The 15,426-nt window shown below is 34.8% G+C and overlaps 1 protein-coding gene across 5 annotated transcripts in view; it reads right to left on the bottom strand.

Annotated features, from left to right (window-relative positions):
- LOC106180705 (hemicentin-1) overlaps positions 1-15,426 on the bottom strand; it is a 64,110-nt gene that overhangs the window by 31,862 nt on the left and 16,822 nt on the right. For all 5 annotated transcript variants that reach the window (XM_087007695.1, XM_087007699.1, XM_087007697.1 and 2 more), the window contains exons 4-19: positions 10,733-10,904; positions 10,255-10,479; positions 9,748-9,932; positions 9,144-9,361; positions 8,627-8,748; positions 8,110-8,296; positions 7,184-7,275; positions 6,661-6,930; positions 6,310-6,434; positions 5,783-5,927; positions 5,339-5,521; positions 4,983-5,078; positions 4,451-4,723; positions 3,907-4,182; positions 773-894; positions 310-457 (exon numbers count right to left, since the gene is read on the bottom strand). In XM_087007695.1, the coding sequence (XP_086863821.1) occupies positions 310-457; positions 773-894; positions 3,907-4,182; positions 4,451-4,723; positions 4,983-5,078; positions 5,339-5,521; positions 5,783-5,927; positions 6,310-6,434; positions 6,661-6,930; positions 7,184-7,275; positions 8,110-8,296; positions 8,627-8,748; positions 9,144-9,361; positions 9,748-9,932; positions 10,255-10,479; positions 10,733-10,904 (2,839 nt within the window). The remainder of the gene's footprint in view (positions 1-309; positions 458-772; positions 895-3,906; positions 4,183-4,450; positions 4,724-4,982; positions 5,079-5,338; positions 5,522-5,782; positions 5,928-6,309; positions 6,435-6,660; positions 6,931-7,183; positions 7,276-8,109; positions 8,297-8,626; positions 8,749-9,143; positions 9,362-9,747; positions 9,933-10,254; positions 10,480-10,732; positions 10,905-15,426) is intronic.

The following is a 15,426-nucleotide window of genomic DNA, read 5'->3' as shown; positions in this document are numbered from 1 at the left end:
AAATGAGGAGGAAATGTTGAGAACACTCACTTACACATGAAAGCACTGGAAAAACTATTTTTCAGGTTTTATTGATTACAGACACTAACAATAAATAATCAATCAAATCACAAGTAGTAGTATATGCTTTCGAATAAAAAAGCATTCAGCAAAATTTCAGATGTCTTACTGTCCAAAGATATGTGACATACAACTGTGTAAGCTCACACTGCTTTTTTTTTTAAATATGAAAATCACACAGCACAAACTGCTGAAGTAAAATACCATAAAATACTGTTTAAAAAAAAGAAAGAAAGAAACTAGAGTAACCTTGGACAACAAGCTTTATCCTTTTGGTGGCAGTGCCGGCTACATTAGAGGCTTCACATTCATATAGTCCGGCATCCTCCACCTGAGTACTGGGCATATATAGACCATCCCTTCTTATCTCTATAAGCTGGTTAAGTCTGGACAGCTCCTGTTATAACAAAATTATCATATCTCTAACCATCATGAGAATGACCAAAAGATTCACCCTGGATGTTAAGTTCACATTTATTATCAACTTCTGAAAAGGCTGTTTAAAATTGTCAATGCTTTAAATAATGAAAGAGCTAAACAGAGGGGAGGTATAGAGGGTGTCACAAAAGTACACTTATTAACTTCCTTCAGCTAGAAATAGTTTAACTGATCTGATCAGATTAGCAGTTAGGTTCCGAATATCCTAAGTACAGACCAATACCACACTTTAGGGATATGAAGTCTGTATAACAGAATTATAGTGGAAACTTACCCCTCCATCTTTGTACCACCTGACTTCAGCATCTGGAATGGCATGTACTTCACACGGCAGAAGAACTGGATTGTTCACTTCAACGATCAATTTGTCCTCTTTACTCATTATCATTGGTGGGACTAAAAAGTAGGATTCCATCATGTGTGATATATTTAAAAAGGTTGGGGGGATAACTGGGGACTGTGCATATATGACTGATTTTCATTTTATCAGTATGCAGATAAATATGAGAGTCTGATTATATACTGTTCAGGATTAAAATCCAACAAGGCAGCAAAGCTGTCAAATGTACAGACAAAAAACAGGAAATAACTATGCACAAAATAGGCTACTGTCAATTCTGATGCAAAAATACATTATGTTAAACTGCAAATTCAACATCAAATTTTAATTATCCTCAACAGGTAATACCAATGTAATTAAAATATGTGACAAGTTTACACTTTGAAAATGTATAACTTCCAGAAAAAGAAGTCACTTAGACTGCTTTTCCAACTCAGACTGCATTTTAGTCCTGTATTTCTTTTTTGAAAGTTTGGCAATCATAAGTAACATGGTTTTCCCATAATGGTCATCATGGCAGCAGCACCCAAAATTGTGTTTTCTTCTATTCTGATGCAATATTACATAATGGTTAACAGCATAATGACCGTCAATTTTTAATAATAAAATATACGTATCATGGATTTTCAGAAAATGTGACTAGCATGGGTTTTCAAGCCCGTGGAACTTCAAAGTCACACCTTAAAAATACCAATATGTGAAAAATTTTCACAAAATAACTGTTTAACTGGCAGTAAGAATTACCAAACAGACTGTATTTCCTACTGAAGCTGTATTTTAGTCCCATGTTTCTTTCCTGTAAGTTTGAGAACAGTAAATGACATGGTTTTTCTTAAATGGTCATCATTGGAGCAGTGCCCAAAATAGTTTTTTTTTCAAATTTTGATGCAATATTACATAATGTTTAACAGCATAATGACCATCAACTTTAATAATAAAATATTAGTATTATGGATATTCAGAAAATGTGACTAGCAAAGGTCTTCAGGCCCATGGAACTTCAAAGTCACAACTTGAAAATGCCAAAATGTAAACAAGACAGCACTGTTCTGAAATGTTTTTTTTTTCCATTTTTAACAATTTTTAACATAAAACAAAATTAACAGTTTTCTGCCGTTTTTATATGATCAACTAAGAAAATTGATGAGATGGGAAAAATATCAACAGAGCAGTGTTAAATGTCCAATCTCTTCCATTCTGAGATTCTGAACATAGTGAATGATTGAATCTGACAAACTGCAATGATATGAGTTTATTTCCATTTTTGAAACTTTATTACACAATAAACGATAACAAGTTTACCATCATTTTTACATAATCAACTAATAATGTTGTAAAATTGCAGGAAATGCCAAACAAACACTTTTACGTTTCTTATTAGTTCAATAATGAAACTGTTTACATGCCTAAGAATTGAATCTGAGGAAATGTGAAAAAACTGCATTTCTTTAAAATAATGGCCCGATTATGCCGATTTCTGAACTCAACCTGCGTTTTAGCAGGAATGACCACTCCTGTGAGTTTAATGACAATATGCCTATCTGTTTTTCTTATATTGTGTTAACAGTGTTGCATATATGCTGAAAAGTGAAAAAAAAAAAAGCATAACTTCTACATTAATGGCCCGATCATGCTGATTTTCGAACTTGACCTGCATTTTATGAATATTCATCAGCCCTGTAAATATACAGCCAAAAAGTAAAACTGCCTTCCACTTATCGTGTTTACAATGAAAGTGCATGGCGCCGGCGACAGCGACAGTGACAGCAACGACGGCGACGACAGACGCAGGTGATGGCAATATGTACAGACACATCTGTACATATCAACTGTACTGTTTGAGAACAGTAAGTGACATGGTTTTTCTTAAATGGTCATCATGGGAGCAGTGCCCAAAATAGGTTTTTTTCAAATTTTGATGCAATATTACATAATGTTTAACAGCATAATGATCATCAATTTTTAATAATAAAATATTAGTATCATGGACAAATAGTAAACGTGACTAACAAAGGTTTTTAGGCCGATGGAACTTCAAAGTCACGACTTAAAGATGCCAAAATGTAAACAAGACTGCACTGTTCTGAAATGGGTTTATTTCCATTTTTAACACTTTTTTAACATAAAACAAAATTAAAAGGTTACTGCCATTTTTATAAGATCAACTAAGAAAATTGATGAGATGTGAAAAATATCAATAGAACAGTGTTAAATGTCCAATTTCTTCCATTCTGAGATTCTGAACATAGTGAATGATTGAATCTGACAAACTGCAATGATATGAGTTTATTTCCATTTTTGACACTTTATTACACAATACACGATAACAAGTTTACCATCATTTTTACATAATCAACTAACAATGTTGTAAAGATGCAGGAAATGTCAAACAAACACTTTTACGTATCTTATTACTTAAATAATAAGGCTATTAACATGCCTAAGAATTAAATCTGAGGAAATCTGAAGAAATGTGAAAAAACAGCATAACTTCTAAAATAATGCCCCGATTATGCTGATTTTCGAACTCAACCTGCGTTTTAGTAAGACTGACCATTCCTGTGAGTTTCATGACAATAGGCCTAACGGTTTTCCTTAAAATGTGTTTACAAGGTTGCATATATGCTGAAAAGTGAAAAAACAGCATAACTTCTACAGTAATGGCCCGATCATGCTGATTTTCGAACTTGACCTGCGTTTTATGAATATTCATCAGCTCTGTAAATATAAAGCCAAAAAGTAAAACTGCCTTCCACTTATCGTGTTTACAAGGAAAGTGCACGGCGACGGCATCGGCATCGGCATCGGCATCGGCATCGGCGACGACAGACGCAGGTGATGGCAATATGTACAGACACATCTGTGTCTGTACATAAAAATAGTTCTGGCAAAACTAGTATGAAATAATAAGCATCAATTACTTGTTACGAAATACTTTAAAATGAAGATTTGACAGATAAAAAATAAACAACCACACATTTTCATTACAGCACAGATATTTGTAGGTACTTCCAGTATGCAGACATGTTTCTATGAGGCAGTGCCATGACACTACCTGTTAAAATTACCTTGCACAAATAATGTCATGGACCTCTGATCACTCCCTGCAATGTTATTGGCCGAACAAGAATAGCTGCTGGTGTCTTTGGGATCTGCACTGAAGATTTCCAAGTTGCCAGACTCGCTGATGAAATAGTGGGAATCTGTGACAGGAATTTTTACACCATTTTTAAACCACTCCAAAGATGGAGGTGGGTCTCCCTGCACTTCGCAATGCAACACTATGCGGTTCCCTTGCACCACCACATACTCATTGCCATAACTCTTGTCTATGACTGGGGGAACTGGAAAAAAGTTAAACTGTATTGGTCAAAGTTTGAAATAAAAAAAAGGCAAAAAAATGCATCTGTAAATTGATAATTCAGACTATTTTGAAATTTTTCAAAACAACAACTTTTATAAATGCATACTGAATATATCAAGAAGTATGCATTTATGAAAGAAATGAAGAAATGTCACGTGACTAACCTCCTGATTCTTTAAAACATTTACACAAAAAGACTATTTTACATATCTAGTAACTAAACATCATATTTCTATATCTATCTTTACCTTGCACATCCAACTGTGTTATGTAAGTTGAGTTTCCACCCACGTTGCTTGCATGACACTTAAAATCTCCTTCGTCCACCGCTCTCACACTTTCAATATGGAGGCTCCCCTCACTGTCAATCCTGAAGCCATTTCCTTCTTCAATCACCTGGTCACCTTTCAGCCAACTTATCTTAGGTTTGGGGTTACCAAGGAGAATAAAACAGGTAAGCCGTACTGGACGTCCTTCAATGATCTGAACAAGGGGATTGGTGAAAGCAATCAGGGGACGTACTGAAATTTGAAAAAAATGTTTTTGTTATATATATATATATATATATATATATATATATATATATATATATATATATATATATATATATATATATATATATATAAATGAAAGTGTGTGTCAAATACAATTGCATTCCTGGTATCTTAAAAGGCTTCAGAAAGATGACATACTGGTACGTATTGCAGCATTATAGCAATACTTAAAGTTAACAAGTTATACATCATCATGCAACAATTATGGAATGAAGGAAAAGCCTACCAATGCCAGAGACTGTGACATATGCTGACACTTCCTGAACTCCAAACTGGTTCTGTGCACTACAGACATATGCTCCCTCATCTGATGCCTGGATGTCTGCGAAAAAATAGGGAATGTGTTTGAAATTTAATAAATAAAACATTCAGATATTTCTAATGTACTCTTTACATGAAAAAGTGAATATGTTTCAGCAATTGCAAGTTACACACAGTAGAAATCTCTGAATCTCTTTTTAAAAGAAGTGTATAAACTACATGTGCTATGAAAACCCACCAAGTATAAAGTACAAAACCTCAAACTGGCAAAAACAAGTTCTTGTCAAACTGTATGTCAAACTGCAGCAGGAGAAAACTTACTCTGTATGAAAAGTGAACCAGATGGCATCTGTCTAAATCTTCCATTCCAGTCAATAGGAAGACCATCCTCTCTCCTCCACAGTATTTTGGGGGGTGGGTACCCAGTGGCCTTACATGGGAGGGTACCGTTGGTCTCAATGTCTATACCAACACTGCTTGGGGCACGAGTGATCTTTGGCTGGGCTGTAAGTAAAATATGTGATTTTCATCTCTACCTAAGAACATAATGTCAAACAATAACCCCCCTATTTTCTGTTAATGGAAAATATCTAAAACAAGCATACCTGCAACAAAAAATGTAGTATTCTCACGTCAACATTACTAAGCATCAATCCATAATATAGAAAAAGACATGTCCAACCTAGACACTGATGTATGTACATCCCAGTGAGACCTACTAACATCCCAGTGTGACCTATTAGCATCCCAGTGTGACCTACTTACATCCCACTTCCAGTGTGACCAGTCCTCTTGCTGTCCCGGCCTCATTGGTGGCCACACAGGTGTACTCCCCGGCATCATATTCCTGCACCCCAAGCAACATCAAGTCTCCACTGTCCATGATCTCAACAAAGGCAAACTCATGGAACTGAAACAGGTTGTAAAATAGACATATAAAAAGATAGACTGGCACCAAAGAGAAAATTACTCAGTGCACACCAGGGAGTAAGTAATACAACGACAAGTAAGTATACAAAAGAGAGTGATAAAAGTTTCAGTTTCACATTCTTCTAAAACATTTAAACCAAAAATGTTGAACTCTTCATATCAGGATAAGTTGGCAGTTGTCCACTTTAACAGAGTTATTAAGCTCTGGCCAAAGTTTTAAGTTTCTCTCTAAATATTAAACAGGCTCAGTATTTCATCAAATTGGAATAACTTTTGAATAGCAGACTTAAATTTTGTTAAAAAGTTTGGACCAAGTTTCAGTCTAAAATTCTCAGGAAACTGGCCACAGGTGTGGTGCTCACCTGTATGCCTTCCTTGAACCAGGTAATATTAGGTTTGGGAATACCATGGACATCACAGGACAACTTGGCGGACTCCTTGATGGACACAAGCACCACTGGACTGGGCACCTGGACAATTGGTGCCTCTGGAAATAGATGGAATTACAAATAAAACTAGTGAATTATTAAAAAAGTATTATTATTTTAATAGTAACAGTGTTGTCATATAAAATAAGCACCCACAAATGCAATCAAATTTATCATAATATCAAAGATATTTTTTATAAATGGCACAAATTGTTTTTCATATTATAATAAACTTAATGCTCTGTAATTTCTATGTAAATTAACTATCAAATAGGTGCCACTAACCAATATATCTCAGTGTAGCCACAGCAGTATCTGAGCCTGCAGGATTTGATGCCAAGCATTCGTAAGCTCCTTCGTCATAAGGCTGCAGGTGCTTCAGTGACAAAATGCCTGTTGATCGGTCATAATTGACCTTCTCTGAGAGGGGAAGAACCTCCTGCTTCCTCCGCCATATATAGGACGCTGGAGAACCTTCCGAGGTACACTGGATACTGACGGCCTGGCCGGTTTTAAAGGGTTGTGATTCTGGGCGTACTCTTGCCACTGGTGCCACTAGACAAATAAATAAATATTACCTTTAGAATTTCTGTGGTAACAACAATACATCTCTCAAATTCTCATCTTGAATTTTTAAGCTTATCTTATTTGTATTTTTGAACTGTATGCTTTATATAGTTTTCGATACCTCTAATATTTTAAAAAAGGTACAAATTAAGAATCAAATCTGTGATTGGGAAAACTGTATTTCAGTGAATCATGTCTATTAAACAAAATACTTTACATTATACATGTGGCTGACCCTTACCTTGCACAATGAGATAAATCTTTTCTTCAGAATTTCCTCCTTCATTTGCTGCTCGGCATATGTAAGGACCTTCGTCAGATTTTCTGACATTTCTGTAAAATTCACATCATCAGGGGCTGACTTAGGTATTGTTAAAATTATTTTATTACAAATGACAATAACAATAATGGCCATCAAACCAGGCAATTAAGATACTGCCATAAATCATAAATCATATTTAAGAATATCTAACTGCAATCTTACTTGAAAACCACTCTGACTGATGTCTAGTGAATATGGTATTTTTTACATAATGAAAATTGTAAAAAAAAAAAAAAAAAAAAAAACGAAGAATTTGTCACAGCCTATGTCAGATCAATTTGTAACACTGACTGCTTTTCCTCCTATAAACAAACATTCTCAGCTACAGTTCATGTTTAATCAGCAGGGATCCACTCTTATGAATTATTTACTTGTCTGATTCTGGACCACCAACTTACTTTCTGGCAGTATTCGTTAAAATTGTTTTTATTTCAAAAGAATGTACAATCTTATTTCTTAAGGACTTCTATAATCTAAAATCACTTTTGTATTTTTTACCATGAAGTGCTCTGTATCATGTCTAAAAGACCCCATTTTTCCAAAACTTTCAGGCAATATTTGCCAAATGAATTAAAAAATTTATTGCAATTTGAACACTTTCTAAAACAAATCTACTGTGTGATCTATTATTGGCATTAAATTGATCACAAAGTGTTTTCTAATCAAATACTTTTACTAAATCACAAACATCAATTTTCAAACACCAAAACCATTCAAGCATGACAAACTTGTTTGTGTAATCATCAGCTTCACAGAATTTACAAGGTTACTGACTGTGTGATACCAGGTCAAACGAAACAATTTTTTTTTCTAAACCAACAAACATAACATGTTGCCATCCTTACAGAATCTGCAGGGAACCGTTCCTATGAATGATGTACTTGTCAGGGTCCTGGGTCACCAAGTTCTCTCTGGCAGTGTTGTACCAGGTCATGTTGAATTCCACTGTGCTGGAGGCCTCGCAGGTCAAAATGGCGTTGCGACCTGGGATGGTCGTTACATTGCTGGGGGCCGTCACATACGGTGGAGGGTCTATGAAAAACAAGAAGCATAATGAATTAGTACTGGTTTTTATGCAGTTTCAAAGGTCTGAAGACAGAATTAGTTACAAAAGTTGATATGATATACAAAACATCAGAACAGAACAGAACTTCTTTGTACGTGAATCAAACAAAGTCTATAATAATAATAATAATAATAATAATTAGTGCACAATGTATAAACAACTAAAAAGTCATTATAATAATTATAAATATATAATAAAAAGAACAGACAAAGAATACTGTACATGAAATTGATAAGACCCTTTGCATTTTATCTGTATAAAACTATTTTCTTCACTTCACTAATTTCATCTCATACCTGTCACATCAAAGTAAGTCTCTGCGGCCCCAGAGCCAGCAATGCTGGTGGCGTTACACCTGTACACACCCTCAGAGAAAGCACTGGCATCTTTGACAGACCACGTGGCATTGGCAGTCTCACTGAAAGTACACACAATTCCAGTGGGTGATAACCATATCATTTCATTCAGATTATTATAAAACTTAATTGGGAAAAAAAACACTAGTGTTCTTTTCATACTATATGGAATTTGCAGTTTTACTAAAACTACACACAGTTCTAGTGGGTGATAATCATATTTTTGAGACACATTTCCAGGATCTGATATCCATTTTTATGTGTTTATGTTTTTTTGGACATTCCATGGGTCATATAGTCTCTAAAAAAACATATTATTTTATCATTCATCCATAAAAGTACCTGAATACAAGTCAAAATTGACCTACTTTTATTATGTACAGCTATAATATATACTTGTAGCAGTCCACTCTCAGTTCATAATAAAAACTATTATGATTGGAAGCACCCTTGTTACCTAAAGTACAACGACGTTCCAAGTATGGTGTCTTCCCAGTAGAACTGCACATAGAATGGCACCTCACTGGTTACATAGCATGTAATTGGTGATATCCTTTTATAATGACCTCTAGTAATCTCTGGCATGTAGACTATGGGTGCCACTGGGATAGATGGACTGATGGCGGTAGGAGTCAAACGCTGGAGTCCAAAACCTTTGGAGTCGACACCTTTTACCTGTAAGATGTATTGGAAAAGTTTGGTAGTCAAGGAAATGGAGGTGGTTTTTGAAGAATTTTACCTTCACAAAATTAACCATTGATAACAATGTAAATTATTTTTTATTATTATTTTCCTATTTTTATATCTATATATATTTCTTGCAAATCTACTAATATCTTTTCCAATTCAGGCCTTAAAACAGTGAACCCCCTCAAGTTTAAGTACCAGTCCTTCTGAAAAATCAAAAACAACTGTGGCCATCTTTACAAATTATGATGTGTTTGGAACTAAGTTAATTGATAAGAAATGGTAAAAAAATCCAAGCACTTGTAAAATCACCAAGACTAGTTTCATTATAAAAAAGTCTGATTTAAACCAAGACCTAAGAACCATGCCCTTACCCGTAAGTAGAAGAAGTTTGCAGGAGGAACAAAGGCACTGACATTGTACAGCCATTCTCTTTCAGGATGCTGGTGAACAGGGTATTTTGCCAATGTTTCACCATGGAGATCAAGTAACTCCAACTGTGTAAACCGTCCTGGAGTTTCCATGCCAGTTGCGTTGAGCAAAAGATATGTTGGAATGCCTGTAATAGGAAAGATCATTTCTCATATTATTTTGTTTTTTTTTTGTGTTTTATAAAAAGAGTCATCAAAATCTAAAGGTGTTACCCAAAGGTTTTACTCTAATGCTACATCCTTCATATTGTCATATTGTTAACATTTAAAACAATCCAAACAAAACCTTACTTTGCAGATCAGAGAGGTGGGAAACACAACTTTTGTAAATTAATTGTAAAAGACAAAATAACTTGAAATAAAAATTCTGGTTATTCAAAGTAAAAAAAAAACCCAAACATTAGAACAGACACACCCCTAGGCTATTAAATAAAAAACAAACTACATTACCACTGACAGGTCTTTGTCTTGTCTCGACAAGGTCATCGGTGGGTTTCTTGGAAAATCCATGGATGAAATCTGTAGAACTGAGGCCAGTGATTCTAGTGGTGTGTTTGCCCTTGGCGGACATCTTAACTCTCCACAAACCTGGCTCTGGATCTTTAATGTTGATGATGAGAACATTTTTGATGTTGAGCAATTCTTTGCGTCCATTTCTTCTTGTTACAATTTGACCTGTTAATATAATGATAAACAAATTATTTCCAAAATATAACATATACCACCATGATTATCAGAGATTTGTGGAAACCAACTAATGCAAACACTTCACCATTGCCAAACCTTGGTGGATTCCAGTGATTTCTGGCTCTCAGGATGTTCATAAGAGTTACAATACACATTTTAATTGTTAACTGCAGTGACGTAAAAGCAGTTAATCCTTTTATGACATACAGATTTGAACCCCCCTTCCCGCTTGATGTCTTACCTGCAGGATTGATAATAGTGGCATCTGGGTTGTCTCCACTGATGGAGATAGTGAACTCCTGAAGCTCTGTGTCAATTGGGAGACTAATGTCCTGAGTATCTGAATTGGCACGATCAGAGGAGAATAAATTAACCTTTCGAGACTGGACTGCTACACGTACAAAATTCAGCACCTACAATGAATAATTGTGAAATTCTTTTAATAATTATAACATTAAAACAGAGCATTATCGTACTAATTCCAAAAACTTCAATAGAAAATTAAATTCAGTAACTTCTCATTCATAGCTTATTAATACATCAAAACTGACTATTACTGAAATACACAAGTCACCGGACATATACTAGATACCTATTTTTCTATTTCCCCATTTTTACTTCCTGTCTTACGCAATTATAATGAAACTTGGTAAACTTTTTACCAAAACTATGAAATGCTTTGAATAAAATACATAAATAAAAGCTAATTGCCATGTGTATTTGTCAAGCCACCTTTTCCCTCTTCCCTGCACATTTATGTCACACCCTGTATATGGAGCGAAGCTTCAATCTATGTATTCCGTTGTGATTGCCCTATTTTTGGGGCAAAACACTCTGTACTTTTATTAGGAAGTGTACATAATAATGCCTCCAACTGTTCCATCGTTACAGCCTGTCATCTTGCATAAAAAGTTGCTTCACTAACAACCAACGCTGTACGAACCATTGTCATTAACAAGCTAGAAACCTGTTCCTCATAAAATGTTTTTATGGAACATAACAGTATTTTGGAGGTTACAGTGTGATAGCTTTTCATGCCATTTTACCGCAACCCTTGTTTCCTTGTCAGCGTAAATTCCACTTTCTAGTACTCTATCACCATTACAACTGAAATCGTACACCGATCTTCATAGGGGGGACTATTAGTGGTTGTTGAATAATTTCCCTTCATTTTTTAAGCCGTGTGTTTTAACACTATAACTATAGTGGTTCACTATGTCTTGGGACTGAAATCTAGATTTTTTTGAGGGGTTTCTTTGATAATTCCATGTTGTGTGTAACATAACTCATTCTGTCTGGTGCCGTGAATTGACCTTTTTATGTGTGTGGTTCTCTAAATAATCAGGGTTGCCCACAGACTTTTGAAAATTGCACACACAACTTCCGACCAAAGATACACAAATTGAAAATGATTACAAAAAGTACTATGAAACCATTAGTATCTTCAGAACTTGATGCAAAATTGAAGCCCAACAAAGACGGAATGTTAACTCTGTTGATGCAGAGATACAAGTGTCTACCAACAGGCTTGGAAGGATGTGCTAATCAAATGCTTATTATTTCATTATGGTTATTTCTCATCAACTCACATGCAGGCAAAGAAAAGACATTTGAGAAACTTGTTTAAAAAAAGTCAAACACTATTAGTTTTTGATTCAAATTTCAGCCTCTTGGTATTACTTGAACAACTATTCCGTGTTGAATAATTCCATAGTAACTCTACAGTTGTAAAAATTTTCTATGCAGTCAGTACTTAATGAATAATGAAAATTTCATCTCATCTTCTTGTTTAAATTGGGGTGGAAGAGCCCAAAAATAATAAGGACGAAAAGATCATGTTTAAGATGAGAAAATACAATAGAATGGCCATCTTTGAAAAAAAAAAATAAATGAAGATACTTATTTTATCATCTGTGCAGTTAATATAGGTTTTCTTCATTACATTTGTCATGTGTGGTGGCAAGTGAACTCCCAAATATATCTAGGGTACATTGGCTAGGGACAAACCATTTCCTTTTTTAGCAGTTAGCATTCCTGGCCAGGAAACTGTCCTCAGGCAGAACAAAGCAGTTCTGTTTCACTATGTTGCTATCTAATCTTTTAATGGCTGTTTGGTGGAGTTGAATAACCATACCAACTATGTACATTTATGTGGCATGGAAAAAATAAGGCATGTACAAAGATGAAAAGAAACCTTTTCTTTTCACACTGTAATAGTTACATGTATTAGTGAAAGTTACAGAAGATTTTAAACAAGATTTGCAAACTTTGCCAATATTCTCACCATTAATTTCTTTCCTCCATCTGAACTTTATACATAACCCTTATTTTCACAGGTGCTCTAAATTTTGCACTTTGTCTGGGTTCACAATGGCTCAGTGAACAGGCTGATTATAACAAATTCAGTTTATCGAATCATCAGATTAATACACCTTTATTGAGAATGTAGCTGTTTAATGTCTAAGGAAAAACATCTGGAAGTTGCAAAAATACTCAAATTAAATCACATTTTCAATTGATATTTGAAAGACTTGAAGACAAGTCTAAGTCAACATTCATGCATAAAAAGGAGTGCAAGCTGATTTTTCAAACAGTGTGACATTCATATTTTACAAAAATAAAATAATACATATTGTAATAAACATATATTATACACCTTGTTGGTGAAGCTGCATCAATACCAGTCTATTTAAGTTTCCGTATGCCATTTTACTAATTAAGTGTTAACAGAGCAATCAACAGAGGTAGAATGAGTTTATTGTAAATTACACTTTTTGTAAAATGAAACTCATCATAGAAAGCTATAAAAAATTGTTGAAAGGGAGTTAATAAAATAATGCTTTTTATCAGCTTGAGCAAATTATCTTTAGCTGTTGATAAACATTTCACGTAACTGATCAGAGCCTTGAGTAGTGTTGCTGCAGATACAGCTTGTTCCAATCAGTTGCCATGACCTGGGCTATGGTTACTTAACCCAGTTTTCTCTCACGTAAAACACAAATGACTTCTACCACCCTGCTGGCGTTGGCTGGAAAAACAAAGGCATTCTACCAACTACTGTATATTGTATAACAACACACCATTCAGCACTATGAGGTCACTGCAGACTTGCCAATGGTTGCTCATTAATTTATTTTCATCTCAACTGGTGGTTTTATTGTCTACCAATTTTGCAATTTGAAATTTAAAGACCCATTACCATCAGTTTTTAGAAATGCAATTTATATGAACATCAGATATTTTGAATATGTTAAAATATTCAATTTGATACTCGTATTACACTTAATGGTCTCTGACGTTACTTTCATAATTCCTTCCGACAATAAAGAAAAAGCTATGATCTCTCTATTGGAATGTCAATGGCTCTTGAGTGCATTCCCTTCATCCACCATACTATACACTATGGGCATTGTCAAACTTTGGGTCACTATAACCAGGTCTGACAAACCAGACAGGGGGTGTCAATGGTAACAGGGGGGACACCTAACCACATCTGACTCTACATGACCACTGGCCACAACCTACAGATCAATATCCAATTAAAAAGATGACCTCCTGCTCTGGTGCTTTTTGCCATTTCCGTTGGGAGACCACTGTCTGAAGCTATGCCTCAGTGGCCAACCACTGGTTTTATGGAGAAGTTGGGACAGACATACTAATAAAGCAGTCTTTATTTGTGTGATATGACCTTATGCTGCCACTCTGATGGTAAACAAAAAGTTTTGGTAAGACATATTTCAATTGCAGTCAATCTTAGTCAAAAAAGGTTGGTGCCTGTTTCATAACAGAGTTTTAGCATTCAAATCAAATAACACACCTGCTTTGTAGCCAGAGAGAAATAGTTTTAAAACAATAGTTACTTAATTTCAGTGGATTACTTTAGATTTATACTGAATGGAAGTAGGCTAAAAACCTGAGTCTAAAAGTTAAGGCAAAAACTTAGTAAAAGTTTTTTTGATGAAACCAGCTGAGCCCTTGTTATTGTGTAGGACATGTTGTCTGTCATCGCATTTTACTTAGAAAGAAATAGATATGGCAACTCCTTTTTACTGTTCTTGGCAAAAGACCAAAATAGAGATGAAAACTATGAAACAATTGTCAACTGGAAAAAATTCACCCCATTCAGTTCTGACATATTTCGGTTTGGTTCAGATTTTTTTTATAAAAAATACATTATGACCTTTTATTTTAGACTATCACACACACAAAATAAAATAAAATAAAATAAAATAACACAAGATACATGGGGTGTTTTTTTTCTATTTTGACATTATGTAGCTTATCCCATTTGAGATATTGTCGAATGTTTTATTTTTTTTAACTCTTGATAGTTGAACCTCCAGAGGATACATTGCACTCACATGCCAAATCATCCAATTTCCATGAAAAATGCCTTATTTTTTACCTCTTCCTCATTCAGACAAGCCCTCCAAGAGATTTCAAATCTCTCCTTTCCACATTGTTGAGGGTGGTCTTTTTGGACATAAAGCATAAACTAATTTTTTCCTTGTGGAATCTCTGCTCTTGATCTTTGCCATTTCAAATGAACCATACCAAATTCCTGTCCTATAAAGTACAATACATTCTGAAAAACAGCCAAATCACCTGATCCCCTAGCCTGTATGTTTAGAGTGTGGGTGAAAGTCTTCAGCTTGCTTCTCTTATTGATGGTAGACTCCACATTTTAGGAACAGGATAAACAATCGGCAAATATTTGATGAATCTTCAAAGAACAGGCCACAATTGGGACCAAAAATACTTGAACATTTCAAAGCTGACAGAAGGAAACTTATGTTATTTGAAATTTCTATTCACCCGTACAAACCATGGCAAAATCTGAATTCATAGGTTTTCTCAAACATAAATGGACTCACATTGCTTTTCTTTCAAAGCTTTGCCACCATATCAACACTTGGCAATGGCCTCACATTCTTT

The sequence above is a fragment of the Lingula anatina genome, chromosome 3, assembly GCF_051362555.1.
Source record: "Lingula anatina isolate TDL-2025a chromosome 3, LinAna3.0, whole genome shotgun sequence".
Lineage (NCBI taxonomy): Eukaryota > Metazoa > Brachiopoda > Lingulata > Lingulida > Lingulidae > Lingula > Lingula anatina.
The sequence above is the reverse complement of the archived record's forward strand: the minus strand, read 5'-3'. Positions and strand labels throughout refer to the sequence as shown.